A 21,044-nucleotide genomic window follows, 5' to 3' on the forward strand; every position below is an offset into this window, starting at 1 on the left:
CTTAAAATAGCAAAGAGTTGTTGGAATTGAATAGAAAAAAAACTATTTTCATTGTACAGAATTCATTGTTTGTTATTATTAAATAAAACTATTTAAAATGTTAAAGGTTATAAAAGTACCCCGTAACATAGACACATAGTTGTCTTTTACAAATGGCAGCACTGTTATATAGTGGCGCTGGCGGGTGGGCGCTTGCTCCTGCAGTCCTGCTGCAGTACTTGTTTTTTCTAACGTTTTTAGTTAATTTATTAAGATAGTCACAGTTTTTTACGTTAATTATTAAACCGTGAAATGTGAACGCATAAATTTTGTCATTTAATATCATTAATGATAAAAAAACAACGTCCACTATTGTAGTACTGAAAATGCATTGTAGTGGTGATGGAATCCTATAAAGACCCAAATTGTCACTCGTTGAGCGATAGTTTTTCGTTATATGAAAGATATTTAAGAAGTTTTAACGTAGTGAACAATTTTGTTGAAGAAAATTGCGACGCTGGTCCAACTGCGAACCGTGAGTACGACAGTTCCTGTGAAGGTAACATTGACTTGTCCGTAAATAAACATTACGAAATCACTGAAAATGTATGTAATCCAATAAACGCTACCGCGGAAAATATTGATAAAGTACCTGCTTGTTTTCAAAGTGATTTGTGTCCCAGAATTGAAGATACTAATTTGACATCTCCCGCGTCGTTGTTAGAAAACTCGAATGCTACGGGTACTGCGGCTGATTACAGCCACCTGACTGAGAAGTCTGACCACACGGATGTGCCAGTATCCTCCGAGGACTCGAAATCGAACGGTTTCAAGCAGCCCGTATTTATAACCTCAACTATGGAAAACAGCAACAATGCAGTTGACAGTGTGCCTCTGTTCCGTGACACGACACCGTCTCAGAGCGTCTTCAAACTCCCAATTAGCGAGTTATCCTTCAACGGTACTATAAAACATGTGCAGAAACTGAAACCTATTGTAGACCCTATTACTGCAATGACTTCTAGTGCTCGGTTGGTGTTAGAGGACAAGCCTAGTGTACATTTCTTAAGTGGAAAATATGAAGCACATTGTGGAGACTCCAACAGCAACAACATGACGGATTCTGAGCAAAGACATAGTTCAGACAAACACACTGATACATCTAATGCTAGTTCAGATACAAATAGGCTTGATAAGGGCAATGAGAGTACAGGAGACTCACAATATGAGGAGCTTAATTACAAAAATCTACAGTCATTAGCTAATGAGGAGGGAAGTGTGAAGTGGAATTCTGAGCAAAGCTATTCTTCACTTGAGGCATCATTTGACAGTGGTGTGAGGTCTCCAGACATGTTTTCTGATGAAGATGCAGAGCCAGTCCCAGTTCAGGAGCCTTTCTGGAGTTTCTTGAAAGATTTTGAAACTTATGACAAAAGGAGGGTCAGGAAACTTGAGGTGAGTAATGATTCTTATTGTTTAGTGCAGTTTTCAAAAATAGTAATAACCTTTTTGTTTTACTTGATAGATAAACCATTTCCTTGTTTCAATATCAACTATTTATCTGTGATAATAATAGACAAGATAATGTTATTGTTCATTATAAGTAACTTACATTTTTCTTTACAAAAAATACCAGGTATTTAAAACTTGTATTTATCTGTGCTATGGTTGTGAATCATTCATTTTAGAATATCTGGTAGGTTTGTATTTAATTTTAACAAGACCATATTGACATTTCATTCACTACTGTAAATTTTGATGAACATGTTAGATGAAAAAGACATACCAGGCAGATTACCGGACTTTCACGGACAGATACCATGCGTCATTGATGGTTCATAATAGGTAGTATGAGAGTATGACAACTTGGAATCGGAAGGTTATTAGACGTTCTGTCCTTGAAAATGTTAAAGACAAGTCGTAAATAGGTACATATTTGGGTTTTTTTATATCTGTTGCCTCTGTGACTATTATGAACTCTAATTTCTACATTTATAAAGGCTCAATGTTAGTTAACATTGGGCATCACATAAGAACTCCTTCATAATTAATAACAAGCATACAACATGAATTGGGTTAGGTTACTTATCTTCTAGGTTATCTGCACATTCAAGTTTTATATTACATCATAGATACCTATAGTAGAAAAGTATGTCACAGAGTAACTAAGTATGAAGAATTTGCTTTCCCTGCAAATTCCATCTGTAACTAATATCCTCAAGTACCTTACCTAACTTGAGTTATTTAATACAACAAGTATTGTTACATCAAGCATGTCATTATGAAATGACACTAATTAGTTAACTTGTTTGCTTGTTGCTAGTACTATTTGTTAATTGTTCTTCTATGCAAACAAATGCAATTAATGAAGTACCTTTGCTTCTAGTAAATTGTTCATATGAAAGAGTGCTCCACCATGTTTAGTTTATCTTTTACTTATCACTGTCATAATGCATTCATTACTAAATTGATATAAGAAAAATATATTTAGAAATATATATATAAATATGAATATATGAATATATATATGTTATGGGCGATAGGCTGATCCCTTATCACCATAAGGTTCATCATATCCAGCTTACGACATCGTATCAACAGTGGCTGCAAGTTGTCTTTGATTGCTTGTGGCTCTGCCCACCCCATTAGGGATTACGGGCGTGAGTTTATGTATGTATGTATGTATATTTAGAAAACAATGGAGTTATGAAATATCTGTAGGTAGGTAGGTTATATAACAAAAATAATTGAATTTAATGTGATGTTGCCTGGAGGAGATTGCAACTTAGCAATAAGGCCGCCTATTGTCCTCCTTCCATTTAATGTATTTGTTATGTTATGTTCCATAAATAACAATAACTGTTTAACTGTAGCATCATATTGGCTATGAAGTCACATTTTTTAACTTTAGACTTTAAATCTATAAAGAAAATGCTATAACCCCCTTGTCATGTCCAACAGGAAACACTGCAGGGCGTGCTGCCCCCACCATCGGTGACAACGGTCAAAACTGATGTTACCGAGATGCTCAAAAAGTACTACTATCACCTCCCAGCTTTCACCGGAAATGTCAAAGACTCTGCAGTAGTTAATTCATCTACACCCACTAAACGTGTCTCCTTCATAGAGATATCTACTGAGTCTGTAACTGGAGACGCCTGCCTGAAGACCGCTAATATTGACAAGCCAAGGGACTCCTTGTCAAATATCAATAATTCAGAGCTAAATATGAGTTCTGATAAAAGTATTGAGCTGAAACTATGTACTGAAACTGAAGTCAGAGAGACTACTTGGCCGGATTTATTGAAATGCCGATATTATGATGTCTAGTAAGTATAACAGACTATAATTTCATACTAGACTGTATGTTAATAACTGTAACATTATTTAGACTGCCCGTCTGACCTTCCGACCCGAAGGGAAAGACCTGCCCGATTACAGGTTGGATCACATACATTTCTCAAGAGAGTGGCTCAAACCTTGATAAAAAAAAATTATAAAAAAAATTACATTTTTCGTGTATGTGTGTTGTCTCAGGATTTTTCTCTCAACCCCTGAGCACATTATCTTTTTATCGTGTGGGTTGTCAGGTAGATTACCAGCCTCATCAATCCTGGTGTCAGGGTTATGATTGAGCTGCCAAAGACCCATGGCTCATGTAACGATTACTCACTTACATCAGTAAATAATAACCGAGACCAACGGCTTACCGTGCCTTCCGAAGCACGGATCATCTTACTTTCGGAAAATAAGGTGATCAGTCTGTAATGTCCTAACCAAACTAGGGATCACAAAGTGAGCACATGATAATAATCATTTAAGATCCAAAAAATTTAACCTACTTGTGATTATCATGATAAGAGTTGTGTATTCTTCCAACTAGGCTATCAAGGCTCCAAGCTCATCTCCGCATCTGTAGTAGGTATAAGCACTAGATAGAGTCATTAGATATTTTAAGCTTTATATGAAATGTGCTTTCAACATCATAACTTGACCTATGCCCTGATTTATTATGCTAACCAATTCACAAATTTCCATAGCACCCCCATTTTGTTACAGTCCACTGAACTTCTGCACTTCTTTTATTCTAATTATAATATGAATGGACTTGGGTGCAACACTTTGCTACAAAGTTACCCAAATACAAAAACCCGTTATGCATTCATTTTTAATACAGACTAGTTTTATGCATTTGCGCTTTAAAACGTGAAATTCGAGAAAAAAATATGTCGTATTAGAAAATAGAATAAAAAGAAACTTGAATTAATGTGTAAACTTGAGTACTTTTAAAAGAAAAAAAATGATAATGTTATAAAATTGTATTCCATAGTCTCTGCTTAACTTGGTGGCAAATTAAACGTGAGGTTATTTATGTGTGTGTGTATAAAGATATATTTTAATATAACCTTTAATATTACAGCTACAACTTAACACAGTACATGGAGAAGTTGGAGCTACTTTCGCTTCGATATGGCGAACGGTTTGTGGGCGCCGAGACTGACACTAGCGTCAACATATACTCTGGAGGACTACAGTCACCCAGCAGCGCCAGCAAGAGGAAAGCAATGAGGCTCAAGTAAGTGGTTATACACACATAATTACTTTTTTATTGTAAAATAAGCTTGCGTTCGACCACAATCTTACCTGATGGTGAGTAATGATGCCTAAGGTGATCTATCAAATACCTATTCACTTTAGATTTGAGGAAGAGTGAATTGTGAGGAAGCATTTGCAACATTATCAGCCCAGCAGTTACCAGCAACCTTATAATACACAGGGCAGTTGTACTATGCATGTGATTGTTACATGCAGATCTCTCTCCCCTATCAGCAGGAACACGACGTTGAGGTTTCTGCTAGAATCATTAAAATCATTTGTAAAATTAACCTTCGACTATTGAGCCTTGATAATATCATCATCATCAGCCCATTAACGTCCCCACTGCTGGGGCACGGGCCTTCCCTATGGATGGATAGGGAGATCGGGCCTTAAACCCATCACGCGGGCCCAGTGCGGATTGATGGTTATTAACGACTGCGAATGCAGCCGGGACCAACGGCTTAACGTGCCTTCCGAAGCACGGAGGGGCTCGAGATGAAAACTTTTTTTTTGTGGTCACCCATCCTATGACCGGCCTTTGCGAATGTTGCTTAACTTTAGCAATCGCAGACCGAGCGCGTTTACCGCTGCGCCACCGAGCTCCTCAAATCCTTGATAATAACGTCGAATTAACTAAAAATTAACTATAATAAATTGTTTACTACCTATGTGGAGTAAAAGATTTTGGATTGACTGTATCAAATTGTTACCATCAGAATGGCCCAGGCGAAGTCGCCAGGGCGCCGCTTGTCACACCTGGCGCGGCGGCGGCAGGCGTTCTGCAGCGCAGCCACTATCGGGGAGAAGGCGCACGCCTCCACCGCTAAGATGGTTCTCATCGACAAGAAGTAAGTACTTTTTGAAATTATCTACTTTTTTGACACAGACAGACAATAACGGCCTCCGTGATCCAGTGGTTGAGCGTTGGGCTCACAATCCGGAGGTCCCCGGTTCGAATCCCCGTGGAGACAAATCACTTTGTGATCCCTAGTTAGAACATTACATGCTGATCACCTGATTGTGAGAAAGATGATCCGTACTTCGGAAGGCGCATTTAGCCATTGGTCCCGGTTACTACTTACTGATATATGTAGTCGTTACATGAGTCAATAATAACCCTGACACCAGGGCTGGTAATCCACCTCACAATCCACACGATAAGAGGAAGACACAGACATCCACAAATCTGATTCGACAGCTCTGATAAGTCACCATTAATATAATTATCATGTCCTTACAATACAATACAATACAAGTACACTTCATTGCACCAAAATAAAAAGAAATAATTACAAAAAGTCTCTTAATGTTAATCCTTTAGCGATATATAAAAAAAAGATGATTTAAGCACTCACGCCTCACCGAGCTTTCTTTTACTATATCCCAATTAGTCAGAAGTCCGATCCGGAGGCCCCGGGTTCGTATCCCGATGGGGACATATCACAAAAATCACTTTGTGATCTCTAGTTTGGAGGAAATTACATGCGGATCATCTGATTGTCCGAAAAGTAAAATGATCCGTGCTTCGGAAGGCACGATAAGCCGTTGGTCCCGGTTACTATTTACTGATGTAAGTGAGTAATCGTTACATGAGCCATGTCAGGGGCCTTTGGCGGCTCAATCATAAGCCTGACACCAGGGTTGATGAGGATGGTATTCCACCTCACAACCCACACGATAAGAAGAAGAGTCAGAGGTACATCCATGAACTAAGTACCCACGCCTCACCCCCTGTTCTTTGTTTTCTGTTAGCTTCCTATCCTATACACCATGCTCAATATATCTTCACACTAATTTGACGACGGTATCTGTTTAGTTTCTTCCCTCACAGGAAGTTGATCAACTCGGCTGAGCGCAAGAGTCCACGGACAAGACGAACGCCGGGGAAGAAGACGCCAACGCGGAAGACTCCGGGAAAGAAAACCCCGGCCAAAACGCCGAAAAGCGGCGGCTCAACCAAGAAGAAGGCAATGCGAAGATTGCTTATGGATTCCGATAGTATGACAAGATCGCAACCACGAGAATCAATGATAAAACGGGCCCTATTCATTAGTCCAGAGAATAGGAAACCAGTTCCCGCAGTGCCTAGCTCGTCAGTCCCGCTCCAGGCTATGAAGTCCAAACGAGCGTTATTCGGATCGCCTACAACAGCTGAGACCAAAAGCCTGGATGGCACGCAAAGTGACCAATTCCTGAAGAGAAAGCGGGACAGGTTCGACGACGTGGACAATGGCAGGAGTAAGATCGCGAAGAGTTTGTCCTTCGGTGGCGACAGTATCGGGACCTCGTCGCAACCCTCGCATTCCTTCACCCGACGGGCCTCCGAGGTGTTCGCCTCCAAGAATTCCGTGGAATTGAACGAGACGCATAAAAAGGTAGGATTTCGACTATCTTATAAATTATAAATAAAAAGTTTTTATCAACCTGCGTTATTACCCATAATATAATCAATTCTCGATTCATAATCGATTCGTCAGATATAAGTAATCAATTGTCGTGTTTTTATTTTTTCCAATAAACGTAAATGACATACAAAATGACCTTTTAACCAAAATGCCCCTTGCATTCCGACCCCAAACTAATAATAGACAACCATTTTATATTTGTAAAAAACTTCGTTCCATCCTATTCATTAACCATCCTAAATTCATACCATAATAAACCAAATGTCCATTAATTATCCTTCCATAGTATTCTCTCTTACTTTCTACTCACTTTCCTACATTATATATTTCGCTTTCTAGAAACTGCTCTGGGCTGTATCGGAGGCTCTCCGCGTGCACGGCTGGCGCATGTCCTCGCCAGGCTTCCGGGAGAAGGCCTCCGCCCTCGCGCGCCTCACGCGCCGCCTGCTGTCCCTGCCGCCCCACGCTGCACGGCTGGCTGCTCCTAAGGTGTCCACCTCGGAGACTATGCTCAAGTGAGTATATTTTTTTAAATATAAACACAAAAGGAAGGAAGTGAAGGAATTGGCTTTTGATAGACAAGAATGGAGAATGCTGCACGGAAAAGAGCGTGGCTCTTATATTAGTGATGATGGTAATAGGCTAGTTTCCAACTAGTCAAATCAGTTACTTTTTACTAAACGTCAAAACACGAAATTACTATGGAATTTGTATGAAAACGCACACTGTGACGTCATAGAAAAACGTGATAAAATGTCGAACTTATTATTACGTTTTTCTTGATCAAAATTCATAACTAAGTTAAATAAAATAAAGAAAATGCTTTTCGTTAGTTTCACATTTGTGTTTATTTAGTAATCAGAATTTCATAATTTATCTTGAACCTGGCACACGACCCAATTGTTGACAATGGAAAAATAAAGTGATCCAATTCTTCTTAAAAAATAAAATAAATAAAAATAAACTTTATTGAGTAGAAAGATGACGGTTTACAGTAAATGTTACCTTATTTGTTAGATATATTAATGGACTCGTATCAATAGTACTTACTTATTAATGTATCTTTATGTTACAATTGTGGTCCAATTACTAATGACATGGTTTATAAGTACTCATTAATAACATAGTAACGGTTATTGCGTACGTCGGTAGTTTTACTATAAAAACCCCGAGTGTATTGAGTACTACCCGCTATACTAGCTGTTGGCTGTTTTACAGCGAGTAGTGTCTCGCCCGAGCGCGTTACCTACATTTGATTCGAGTATGACTTGTACAGTTCAATAGGCAAAGTAACTAGACAGTATATGTTAAATTTTAAGATAAAACAAAACTAATCTAAGGATAAATCTTTTGTTACTATTGTTTTTGTGATATATAGTGTACTAAGAAATGGATAACATAGAAAGATATAATATTGTTTAAATATAAGTAATGTTAGCTAGATTGGTGTAACGTTTTTATATGAGTGTGTGTGTGTATAGGAGCATGTTTGCTACTTGTTACGTGTATTTGTGTGACTGCGCGTATGAGTGTATTTGTGTGCATACCATAACATCACACCTACATCCTCGGTGGGGTAGACAGAGGTAATGTAAGGGTGAAAATTTTGGTAGGTTGTGTGTGTGTGTGTGTGTTGGTCTGTAGGTACGTGCATGTGTAGTACCTAGTATTTAGTTGTTTTGTGTGTTTTATGTAGGAATTATAAGAAGTTTTTCGGTGTCGTCATAGTTCAGTGACAAGAAATACCCATTGAGGAGTTTTTTACATTGGTAGGATGTTTTGTCTCTTAGAGTTATATGGCTACTTAACCTATTGTACAGAAGCGGGCCGAGGAAAGAAAGTGATCGTTGGGCAAAGGATGTTCTACTCTTAGGTTTTTTGTATACTATATCTTTTCTGCGGTTTGAAAAACTGTAGTCAGGCGCTTTTTTGTGTTGAATAAGTATAGCAGCCTTCATAAATAACTGTCTGACCGTTAGTACCTTGGTACTTCGATACAATTCTTCAGTCGGGAATTTTCGATGTCTAAACGTCATCGTTTTAAGTAATTGTCGTTGGGCTCGCTCTAGTTTTTTAAGTATGGTTTTGCAACAACCCCCCCAGGCTGAAATTCCATAAGTTAAGACTGATTGCGACAAGGCAAAATAGACAGTTATTAGTAACGAAGGATCACATACATATCTCAGGTTTTTAAAAATAAATATTAGTTTTCTTAAACGTCCGCTAATAGCAGCTGTGTGTTCCTTCCAATTCAGGTGCTGGTCTAGGATAACCCCCAGATACCTAATTGATTTAGCCTCAGCTAGAGGTCTGCAATGGCAATTTTGGTTATTGCTACATACATGTGCTTTGATACAAATGGTTCCGGGTGAAGGCAATGAGTTAGATTGTATACCAAAGGTGATATATTTGGTTTTAGAGTGATTCAACGTCAATAGGTTCTGGTCTAGCCAACGAGTAATCACTTTAAAGCCTTCCTCTGCATTTTCGTTTACCAGGGACCACGTTTTACCAGAAAAGGTGATAACAGTATCATCGGCGAAAGTAATAATCTGGGTATCTTTTATTTTAAGCCGTGACAGTTCGTCTATATATATTAAGAATAGTGTTGGCCCCAACACGCTGCCTTGAGGCACCCCATATTTAGTGTGATCATCTGAACTATACTGGTTTTCAAGTCTAACACATTGCGTCCGACATGTAAGATAATCTTTAAATAATTCTAGGGGCATGCCCCGTATTCCCTTTGATTCCATTTTTCTCAAGAGTAAGGAGACAGAGACGGTGTCAAATGCTTTGCTTAGATCTAGAAATATACTCAGACATTTGTTCTTTCCATCTGTATTTCTGGTTATATAAGAGGTGAGGGTATTAATAGCGTCAGTTGTCGACATTTTTTCTCTGAAACCAAATTGTGTAGGCGATAAAAGATTGAATTTTTCTAAATACTTTTTGAGTCTGTTATTTAATAGTTTTTCAAAAACTTTGGAAATAGATGGTAGTAAAGAGATAGGTCTATAGTTTGATATGTCGTCTCTGTCCCCTGACTTGTATATTGGGATAACTACTGACTTTTTAAAAGCCTGTGGAAATACACCCGTTGCAAACGATATATTACAAATAATAGAAATTGGAAGAGCTAGTGCATGAGCGGCAGATTTAAGGAATGTTTGCGGAATGTCATCCCAGCCACTTGCGTTACTAGATTTGAGCGAATTTATTGTAGTGAGAACTTCGGTTTCGTCCGTATTCAACAGAACAAAGGATTGTGAGGCTGTTGATAAAGTGGTGTTTGTATTTACAAGTTGTTGTTCTGATGTATGTGTTCTGTCTAGAATATCCTGCGCGAGATTTTTACCTACATTGATAAAATAGTTATTTACTTGGTCTAGTGACGTTTTAGGATTAGAATCTAAATTTAGGAGTTCTGTGGGTTGTCTAGAAGTAGTGTTAATATTGCAGACTTGTTTAATTATGTTCCATCTTTTCTTGATATCATTTTTGTATTTGTTGATTTGTCTTCTTTCATAATTTCGTTTAAGTTTATTTAGAATCTTATTGCATGTGTTTCTGTATCTTAGGTATGTTATCCTTAATATTTCATTTTTTGTATCTTTTCTAAGTTTCTGATGTAGCCGGTCGCGATTTCTCATGCATCTAATCAAGCCTGGTGTTATCCACGGCTTAATTATTTTTTTTCCTGTGTGAGACCCTTATTTGTTTTGAATGCTTGTTAATTATGTTTTTTAGGATGTTTAGGAATGTTTCCGTGGCTTTGTTGGCATCACTACTAGTTAATATTTCTGTCCAGTTTAAGAGGAATAATTCCTTTATTGCCTCATCGTAATTAATGCATGTTGATATATGTTTATTTATTATTTTCGGTAAGGAGTCTAAAGATAGTGATATCAATACGCATGCGTGGTCAGTTATCGTTGTGTTGCAGATAATAGTTTTTGACTCTATTTTCGTCTTAACAAAGATATGGTCTAGACATGTTTTGTCGTGTGTGGGTATTAAGTGAGTGGGAAACAAACCGTAAGTGGACATAAAATTAAGGTAGGCGTCTGATCTTCTATCTATATTGTCGATTCTTATGTCGATATTTATGTCGCCAATCAGTACAATGTTTTTGAAATGAGACAATTGTGATAGAACCGACTCAAGGGATTCTAGGAAGACATAAGTCTCCTTGAATGCATCCGGTCTATACAAACAGATAAAAGCGTAGTCCTTTTGCAGAGTTGCTATAATACAATTGAGTTCAGGTGTTTGTGGCTCCACTACTTTAAATGGTATATTATTGTTAGTATAAATAACAACTCCATCATTTTGGTTAATGTATTTTTTAGTGTAATGGGATGTAAAATTTGATATAACAGGCAACAGTGGTATTTCGGAGCCTTCAGAAAGCCAACATTCTGATAAAACAATAAGATCCAGAGGTACATCCAATCGCTCCATGAGTACTAGAAAGTTATCATAATTACGGTTGATACTTCTTATGTTTTGATGTATAATATTGAGTTGATGCTGTGATTTGCTAAGAAGATATTTACAATCCTCAGGCTTGTCTATGCTCACTGCATTATTGACATTGATTGTATTATCAATGTCAGATACTATCTCCTGTAAGTTAGCCATGTTTTATTAGAGATTTTAGCACCCTAATGTTGGGTGGAGGATTATATTTCTGTGTAAATTTAACGCAGTGGGCATGACAAGGATAGCAAATTTTTGTGTATGTGGAGTGTTTACCCGTAGGTGTGGTAGAAGTGTGAGTGAGTGTGTGAGATTGAAAATGTATGGTGAGGCACATGTGTGAATAATTGTGTTTGAATGATATTATTTGCTTACTGAGGCGTTGATAGGTATGAGTGTCAGTGTGATGTGTATATTTTATAAAACAATAGTAACTGTCTAAAATAATAAAGCTATAAAATGAAATAAAAGAGTATTGCATGTAAGTAAATCTAAGACCAATCACCAGTCATTGTGCAGGTTCAGCTTGTTGTTTTAGTGATTGGAGCATAGCTTCGTTCTTGAGTAAAATATGGGGATCTCCTTCTTTTTTGCGCAGAAAGATTCTGCCATTCACAGTCCAGCAATATTGGTAGTTTTCTGTTTTCGCCATTTCCCGAGCAAGATAGAGGAGCCTTTTGGATTTCATAGTAAGGTGATCCGAGATATAGATTGGAGTTTGCGGTCCATCTAAACCCAGATGACTAGAGTTGACTTGAGTTTCCTTGTTCTCTTTGTTGTAAGCTTTGATAGCCGTTAGGAACTTATCTTTCAGAAGTGTATTAGATACTTCAGCAACAACTGTAGTTCTAGTTGAATCTCGGGTACGTAGGCGATAAACATCTCGGATATCTGATAGATCAATCTTGGCGTTTGAAAAGTTTAAAATGCCTCTAATCATTTCATAAAGGTCCTGTTTGGATTCCTTCTGTCTAATTGGTACTCCTCTGATTTCAAAGCTTGTCTTTCTATAGTTTCGTTCTAGTGCTTCAATTTTATTTTCCATGTTGACGATTTTGATTTTTACTTCTGATCTTTCTTCTTCCATTCCGTCAATCTTTTTTTCTAGTTTTTTTAACTGTTGGGACAGTGTTCCCAGTGATTTATCGATATCTGAATTAGTGTTTTGGATTGAACTATTTTGAGTCTTTATATCAGATATTTTTTGTTCCAGTTTATCAAGTCTAGAATTTTGTTGATTCATCATAGTAGTAAACATATCTTTTAGTTCGTCTTTGAAGCTTCGAAAATCATCGACTTCTCCGTCTGAATCCAAGCGGGAGCGTTTTGAACTGCTTCTTGGTAAAACGTTAACGTTTTGATCTTTAGGCGCATCTGGCGCATCACTTGATGTTTTTGAAATATCTGGATTCGAGGCAGATAGTACAGACGGTGGGGAGCGCATGATATTCATATTTCCGATTTATAGCAAAACAAACTTGATTTATCTTACCGCTTAGGGTGTACTGTGGACATGGAATGATTCACTTTATCTTCAAACTTGTGCGAGTCCGACCGATGAGGACGAATTATTGCAGTTGTCTTTTTTACTCGCGGAGGTGAGGGGCGCCGCTTGCACTGGTCGCTTCCGTGATGCACAGAGACGATATGCAACCTTTTTACTTTGTGTTAGATGTCAAGTTACTTTACGCAAGAAATAGTAAAATTTAAATTTAAATCGGCAATACGTCTGTTTCCTTCAATGTCCGGGCGAGAAGTCTGTTCTGTTCTTCATGTAAAAGTATTTATACCTTTGCAGACTCGCCCGCCAGTACGTGTTCGCGATCATCCAAGGTCGTACAGTCGAGGACTGCTTTGAAGAGGAACAGGTGAAGATCGCCAACGAATCTACCAAGATCACCGGCTACATATCAGCCACTGCTTACCAGCAATTGAAAACCAAACAAGCGACCAGCACACTCACCCTCACTTCACAAGTCAAAGAGAACTTCGACAAGCCAGTCAAACAAGAACAATCTAGAAGCGCCTCAAAGAATATCCTCCAAGACAAACTAGTTAACATAGACACGAATTCCAACAGTAGCAGCGGCCTAAGCATGATAGACAAGGTGCCTCTGTTCAAGTCCAACTCTATGCCGTCTTTCGAAGAAGCGGCTAAGATGAGGGCGCGTCGGCAGATCAGTTTTGACAACGTCGAGTTTCCCAAAAGGTGAAGTGTAGAAACAAGTATTCGTTTTAAGTAGTTAATTGAATAGTACATTATGTAAGTCACGCTGTAAACACCTTATTTGTGCATAATATTATTGTTGTAAGCTTAAATGTTTATATGTACTGACACTGGTGCCTCCTAAGGCGGACACAAAGATTACCTAATTTTGGTTTGACAGCTTTTAAATTGTTGCTGTCCTTCACTTACAATACGTGCAAGAAGAACTTTAGTTGCCCGAATCGACACCGTTGTTATTTCTTATAAGCACAACAGCCCCGATTCCTGCAGACACCTAATTTTAAATTATACCCGTCATATTCTTATCCGCCGAAAAGGAAAGGGACGGATGATTGGCTAATGTTAATTTTAAAACGAATGAATAACCCGGGCTAATTTAGTAGACATCTCGCTGATATGCAATCCGTTTCACGTGTGCTGTCAACTGAATTCTCTCGGGTTATTGGCCAATATATATTCACGAATTCACGTGTGTTCCATAAATTTTATGTCCTGTCGATTACCCGTCCCTTATCGGCGGATAAGAAAATGACAGGTATAACTTAAAATAAACTTAGATGGTGTGTATTGCTATCAGCACCATTGTCCGTTTATTTGAAATCGCAGTGCACTAGCGCAAAATATACTACATAACGTAAGCAAAAAGACTATTGGTAATTTTATAGTTTTGATATCACTTGCTTATTTTCTACTAAAGACAATTACTTCCTGGATAGTCATTATTGATTAGGATAGCAATTGTTTCTCTATTCTAGATGAATGATAAATGTTGCTATTAATTTTTCTGTCTAACAGCGCTTGAGGCGTTTAAACGGCGTGCTTCATGTAATGTATCTTGTAATAGTTTACTGAATCCTGAAATATAGTTTCTACATCCTATAGTTATAAATAAATGTCATAAATTCTCGCTTCGCCGTTAAAAGAACTTCACATAACTAGCTTAAATAACTGTAAATAATTTAGTATTAAATATTTATTTCATAAACATATTTTGACATACATAATAATAACTTTGTGGGTGATTTTTTTTGTATCATTACTATTTGTTTTTTTTTTCTATTTTTATTGGCTTTGACACTTAGATATTTTGTCGTCATTTTCTAAAAGGGGTTTGTTCTAAAGTGCGTAATGATATGAAGACAATGAGATATATTGCGTGCTTCCCTTGCTTAAGTCTGTTGTTTTGTCTTATAATAGTTTTATTTTGTTGTGCATGACAAAGGTACCTATTTTCTTAGCAATGAGTAGCATAAAAAACTTACTTGTTTATTGGTGTAAGTTATATGTCTATTTGCACTAGACTGAATATTGTATGGACTAAATGAGTAATGTACATGAATGTTTGTGTTACTATTGCTGAGTTTGATCTCAGGACGGCGTGATGTGTGGATCGGACGCAATAAATTATTTCTTCAGTAAGTAATATTGTTTTTAATTTAACTCCAAATCATGATTTTACTAATTATAAGGAAATTTCCTTGATTACGCAAATGCAACGTTATCCTTATTTTAGCTAAAATTATATGAATTCGCGCTTAGAGCGAAATCGTGTTGTTTTTTAAAAGTACCGACTCTGGATTAAGGCAGGGTTCGCGGAACTTCCAGCCAGACGTGGGGCACAGCGCGCGTTTTTAGAGTTTACACCTGGTTATACGTTTGTGCACGACCGAACGCGTAAAGTCCGAAATTGTCTATTGTTCTATTAATTTTATCTCCATAATCAAAGCGTAATTATTCGCCATATATCGTGATAAGATTACGAACCAATAAACACAAAGTGATCGGATTATACGAAGCGGAAAAATCGAACGTTAGCACAAGTGTTCCGTTTTAGTGACAACATGCGACAAAGTGCGCGCTTATGCCATAGAGTGAGTGTTATATTATAGTGAAATATTAAAATGGGTGGAACACAGTCATACCCCGGTCTAACTCAAGACCTTCTTGAGGATTACGCTGCACTGACTTATTTGAGTAAAGGAGAAATTGTTTAGTAAGTACCTACATAAGTTCTTTGTTTACTATTAAATACTTATCCATTGACTTCGTATTTATAAACGAATTTATTTATAGTAAGTATGTCAATGTACTTACCTATGTAATAAATATGTGTATGCGTTGTTTACATTTTTCAGTTTGATTATAATTAAGCTAGATAGGTAAGTACGTTATTTTTAACGCACTATAATTTGAAAATCAAGTTAGATGAGTGAGTGGTCTTTGGCTAAGTTACGCAGTCTTCTAAGTCAAAGTGAATTTCTGAATAATGCAACACGCCTAAAGATAAAATGTGCTAAAAACCTTCTAATGTAATGTCTGTGTCTTATCGTTGGCTAATAAATATAATTGAAACTCTCTCTTGTCACGTAGGTCAGCTGGAAGAAATCTCTTTGTTTAGAGATAAGCTTGCCTGTACTATCTGTTTTTTTGTATGTTTCTTGTGTCTGTTTTATTGTGTACAAATAAATAAATAAATTAATTACATTTACAGTTTAATGAAGAAGTTCTACTCGATAGATCCGGAAAAGCTGAAGGCAAACCCGAACCATCGGTTTAGTAAAGAAGATATTATTAAGAAGTTTCACGTGTTAGAAGTAAGTAATTCTATCTTTGTAGGTAAGTACTTGTAGGTATGAGACGGTCGTAAAAATTACAAAAAAAAAATTAGTTAAATCCGTAACCGACACGAAAAGCTGATAAGAGAGTTAGGAATGAAATAACGATTAGGTATCTACGTGTTTTTGAAACGTGCTGAAAATTAAAGAATATTTTATGAGTACCTACCTAAATATTTACTTCACACACGCATACACACTCTACAACCTTACACACCAATCTCTTTTTGCAACACGTATATATTCCTATAATGTCTATCTCACTTCATCTCATTTCATCAGCTGCTTTAACTATAATAAAGTCTATTGTATCCGCTCTGATTATGACGTAAAATTACAGTTAATTAAAAGTATAAGCATACGCCATTTATTTATTATGAGAAATTGAGAATGAATGGAGTCGGGATTGGATGTTATTAGAATTTATTTAGGATATTGCAGGCCGATTGTCCGAAAGTAAGGTGATACGTGCTTTGGAGGACAGAGCAGAGGGCACGTTATGATGTCGGTTCCGGCTACTATTTATCTAAGTATGTAGAGCCAGGGGCCCATGACGGTTCAATAACCTTACAACCAGGTTTGATGAGGTCGGTCATTCATCTCCAAACCACACGAGAGAAAAGATTTGAATTAAGTAGTAGTAGAACCTTCAACGTTGGATTGGTCAGAATTGGACTTGTAAAGGCTATATGATATGGATGTTATGCCATAATATGTCTGTATTTCAGAATAATCCTTTCCAAGATCGCATATTCCGCGTGTTTTCATCGCAGAGGGATAACTGTTTCTCTTTCGAAGATATGCTGGACCTGTACTCGGCGGTGAGTTCCGACTGCCCTAGGGAAGTGAAAGCTGTTTGGGCGTTCAGAATATATGGTAAGTATCTTGCCTGTTTCATTTTTTTATTTATTTATTGTTGAAAACATTTTACATAATGATACAATTGAATCGCATTGCTAAACCTTGCAGGTTTGTCTCAATGCAATATTCCGCTATTGTTACAGTTTGTACTTCAGAAGTATACCACTAATTAATTACACTATTCAACAAATAAAGTACACATGTCAAACGCCAAACGCATACATGGACGAAAGAACCGGTAGAATAGGTAATTCGCAACAAGTGAGGCGCATCCTACCTACGTATGAGCGGGCGATTCCGAGAAACTGATCCCACTGTTGGGCTTGGAATTTTCTTTTTGGAATTGTGCGATCTCCGGCCAATTCCTCCCATAAGCATTGAGGTCGTCACACCATCTTTTCCGAGGGCATTCTCAAGTTCTGTACCTATTAAGTATGCAAAAAAAATCCCTATTAGGTACTTTTACCAGACTTTTTACGGATTCGTACCGCGTAGGGGTCTTAATAAGATTATAGCTGTCCGATTCTCCCCCTTTAACGGACTTGATCAGTTTGTTGACCTTTTTCTTCTACTTGTTTGTTTCTTCTAAACTGTTATCGGTAGTCGGTTGAAAATTCTGGTTAATTTGCGGTTAGTTTGACCAATATAGACGGTGATACAGCTCACCACTTATCGGTCTAACAGAAAGCTCAGTGTAGGTGCTTAGTTCATTTTGCCATGAATGTACCTCTAACCACCCCAGTCGTGACCTTATTTTATGTGGTCTCGTTAAAATATTTTTACAGATATAAACGAAGACAATCAAATTACAAAGAGTGATATCATAGAAATTCTGGACCGTTTGACTGGGCACCTCAACGATCGCAATGACGGCCTCGAATCCCAATCTAAAATAAAGATCGCTAAATTGGTAAGTACCTAACAGTGCATCTATTATTAAAATGTTTAAAAACAGATTTTAATTGTCGTTCGATATTTAAATAATTTACTAATAAAATAGCATGATCACCACACAATGGGCGGTGGAATGGACAGTGGACTTGTCGATTTCTATACGTAGATTGGAACTACCTTTTGGAAAGAAGGGTAGTGAGCACATACCAAGTAGAGATGCTGTAGTGAGTGACTGCCGTTTGCGGCAAATCTACAAGTCACGTTAAAATAAGGATAGACAAGTCTTCAAAATGGGAACTACTTAGAACATGCCTTTAAGCAACTTGTCAGAATACTTATACACTTTATTTAGAGAAATCTTCGATCTACGTCTGAACCACTCCACTGTACAGAACCTGTAGTTTCTACATTTTGTCCACAGATTTTAGAAGAACTTTCTCTAGACAACACCGGCAGCATTGGACTATCAGAATTTAAAATTATGATGGCCAGAATACCGGAATTCGCGAATTCTTTTTATTTTAGACTATAACAATAAAAGCTACGTAAGCAAGTATAACAAAGTTGTTTTCATAAATAACATTTCTATTGAGCTTAAAGTAAAACGAAGCTTTGTTTATATTAATTGTATATATCACATCATATAATATATTTTATTTTGACCTATCTAAAGGCAAATTCTTTTATATAAACAGGTTATTATTGAAAGTCAGTTAATGTTAAAGGAGGGTGTTTATTCAATAATTAGATGTTATCAAAACAGGCTAATTCCTGAAAAAAATATTATTAAAGTTTTGAATCCTGGAGTTTATAAATTAGGTGTTTGAGTTCGTCGCAGAGTCGCTGTCACGGGCAATGGTTCTACTCTCCCTCGTGTGAATCACACGACTTAAATTCGCCCGAGATATACAGCGGGAATAAATTGCTTCGTCGGTTTGTATATCACGGGCGCAATGCGATAAAACTTTTTTGACACGATGCAAGATTTTTCTATTTGAGGCAACGTGCGTGAATTTCATCTTAGAGGTTCCAGCATCGCAAAGCCGCTTCGAGAGGGTTTCATTACCCGCTGCGGGCGCGAGATTTAGCAATTTATATTTCATGTAAAAGAAGGTAGGTATATAGTTTAAATGTTCAGTTGAAGAAGTAGGTAGTTTATCTGGTGAAAGCTTTGCAAGCAGCTTTATTGTAACGGCCGGCGAGGGTGCGGTCCGGAGCCGCGGGGATACCGCTAGTGCGGCCAGTGCTAGGTGGCAACATAACTGGCTGCTTGTACTTCACGTGGAACATCGGGAATTTTAGGTAGACGCTGTGATAGAAAAATAAGGCATTAAAACATTATGCAACTTCCTAAAGAGTGAAAAAAAAAATGGTATTATCAATTTAGTGGTAAAGGTAACCTTCATCTAAAAAAGTTTCAGTTGACGACGCTAAAGCCAGATAATTTGTTTTGTAACTACCTACCTACTTATTAGGTGATATAATTGTATTACACATGTACGCGTAATCTTCTATTTAACTAGCTACCTAAATAAACCCTTTCTGACAGGGATTTGTATTGCTATGGAAAGTAAGTAGATAGGCGAATTAATTAGATATCTCGTTGATGTATTGTGTTGTGGTAGTCCTGGTAGTTTGTGTAATTCGCACGGGTTATAATCATATTATACTAACTGCGACATTTCTGGTGGACACTGGAATGCGTAAACTGCTTCCGTGAAGTATGTTAGAGGGTGATACGCTTTAGGATAACCCCTGTAGTAATCTCTCTGTCGTTGGCATGCCTGGATAAACATATTAAAGAAATAATTCAATAAATCTGTTCGTAATAAGTAAGGTGCAAGGCTGCTGTAATACAATCAGGAGTATACTCCACGTCCACAACACAAGGCATTCCGCTGAGGGTCCCAAGATTCACATACCTCTAAAAACCTTGAATAAGTATATAGGTTGATAGTAGGTTGATTAATTGTTGTTGTTTCAGGGTTGATGAGGTCATACAACCCACAGTAGAGAAGAAGTATATGGTTAGCTGTAATCGCTTCTCCTTCATTTGATTATAGGCGGTAGGGCATGTGCCCCAAGCAAGACAGATACTCACTTCATAGAACGTGTCAATTTCGTCTTGTCTGGCATAGTCGAGGAATAATATATTAGCACATTGGGACATTATACTGTAATTTTATAAAATTATCCTGCAAAGCTATAAACTTACTTTGTGTAAATTTAAATCATGATTTTACAAAATGTAATAACTGAAATTTATATTTGCCGCAGTTGACGTTGCCGCCATTTTTGTCCGAATATCCGAGAGAGAGAATTTGTCTATGGTAAATTTATTTCTTTTTTTCTGGCCATCTACTTTATATCAAAACCTGTCAATTCTATATTTTTAGGGTCCCGTGCCCAAAGGGTAAAAAAGGAACCCAATTACTAAGACTTCACTGTCTGTCTGTCCGTCACTAGACTGGATATACCCTGGTAACAGACAGACGGAACTAGCTAGATCTTTGAAATATGCACAAATTATGTATTTCAACAAATACTAAAAACAAAATAAAATAATTATTTGAGTGGATGTCCCATACAAATATTCGATTTTAGCCCTTTTTGCTCGATATCAATAATGGCAACAGGGAGGCTTTTAAAATATTCACAAAATACTCGGTTGTATTTTTAGTAATAAATAATAAAATTAAAATAAAATAAATATTTTAGGCGGGCTCCCATACAAAAAAACGCAATTTCAGTTACAATACGGAATCCTTCGTGCACGAGTCCGACTTCCACTTGGCCGGTTAATATTTCTATTTAGCATTCCAACCGCGGAGTATTAATGTCCGTCCACCGAGCAGTCTAAGCTAGTGTAAATCATTACTTCCAACCTTTGATTCAAGTTTAATTCCAACAAGATTCCAATAAAGTGAGTATTCGGTGATTCCATTATGGACGAAAAAAAGTCATTAAAAAAAGCATTTAATT

At 37.3% G+C, this 21,044-nt stretch overlaps 3 protein-coding genes across 4 annotated transcripts; 2 read left to right on the plus strand and 1 right to left on the minus strand.

Moving 5' to 3' along the window:
* The first annotated feature begins 365 nt into the window (after positions 1-365).
* Positions 366-15,111, plus strand: LOC126374545 (uncharacterized). The gene is made up of 7 exons (XM_050021201.1): positions 366-1,434; positions 2,941-3,308; positions 4,400-4,555; positions 5,295-5,426; positions 6,395-6,953; positions 7,323-7,498; positions 13,264-15,111. Exons 1-7 carry the CDS (start codon positions 382-384, stop codon positions 13,676-13,678), a joined length of 2,859 nt encoding a protein of 952 aa, XP_049877158.1. The 5' UTR covers positions 366-381; the 3' UTR covers positions 13,679-15,111.
* A 358-nt stretch (positions 15,112-15,469) lies between these two features.
* Positions 15,470-18,616, plus strand: LOC126374570 (calcium and integrin-binding family member 2-like). 2 transcript variants are annotated; one of them, XM_050021256.1, is made up of 5 exons: positions 15,470-15,685; positions 16,184-16,286; positions 17,036-17,183; positions 17,954-18,078; positions 18,484-18,616. In XM_050021256.1, exons 1-5 carry the CDS (start codon positions 15,594-15,596, stop codon positions 18,592-18,594), a joined length of 579 nt encoding a protein of 192 aa, XP_049877213.1. In that variant the 5' UTR covers positions 15,470-15,593; the 3' UTR covers positions 18,595-18,616. The 2 variants fall into 2 exon arrangements, with proteins under 2 accessions (XP_049877213.1, XP_049877214.1); XM_050021257.1 differs by lacking the exon at positions 15,470-15,685 and adding an exon at positions 15,894-16,104.
* Positions 18,617-18,732: 116 nt separating this feature from the next.
* LOC126374566 (uncharacterized) lies at positions 18,733-20,347 on the minus strand. Its single transcript, XM_050021236.1, has 3 exons — positions 20,164-20,347; positions 19,737-19,846; positions 18,733-19,371 (listed from the first exon to the last, which is right to left on the minus strand). Exons 1-3 carry the CDS (start codon positions 20,230-20,232, stop codon positions 19,218-19,220), a joined length of 333 nt encoding a protein of 110 aa, XP_049877193.1. The 5' UTR covers positions 20,233-20,347; the 3' UTR covers positions 18,733-19,217.
* Between the last annotated feature and the right edge of the window lie 697 nt (positions 20,348-21,044).

The sequence above is a fragment of the Pectinophora gossypiella genome, chromosome 17, assembly GCF_024362695.1.
Source record: "Pectinophora gossypiella chromosome 17, ilPecGoss1.1, whole genome shotgun sequence".
NCBI lineage: Eukaryota > Metazoa > Arthropoda > Insecta > Lepidoptera > Gelechiidae > Pectinophora > Pectinophora gossypiella.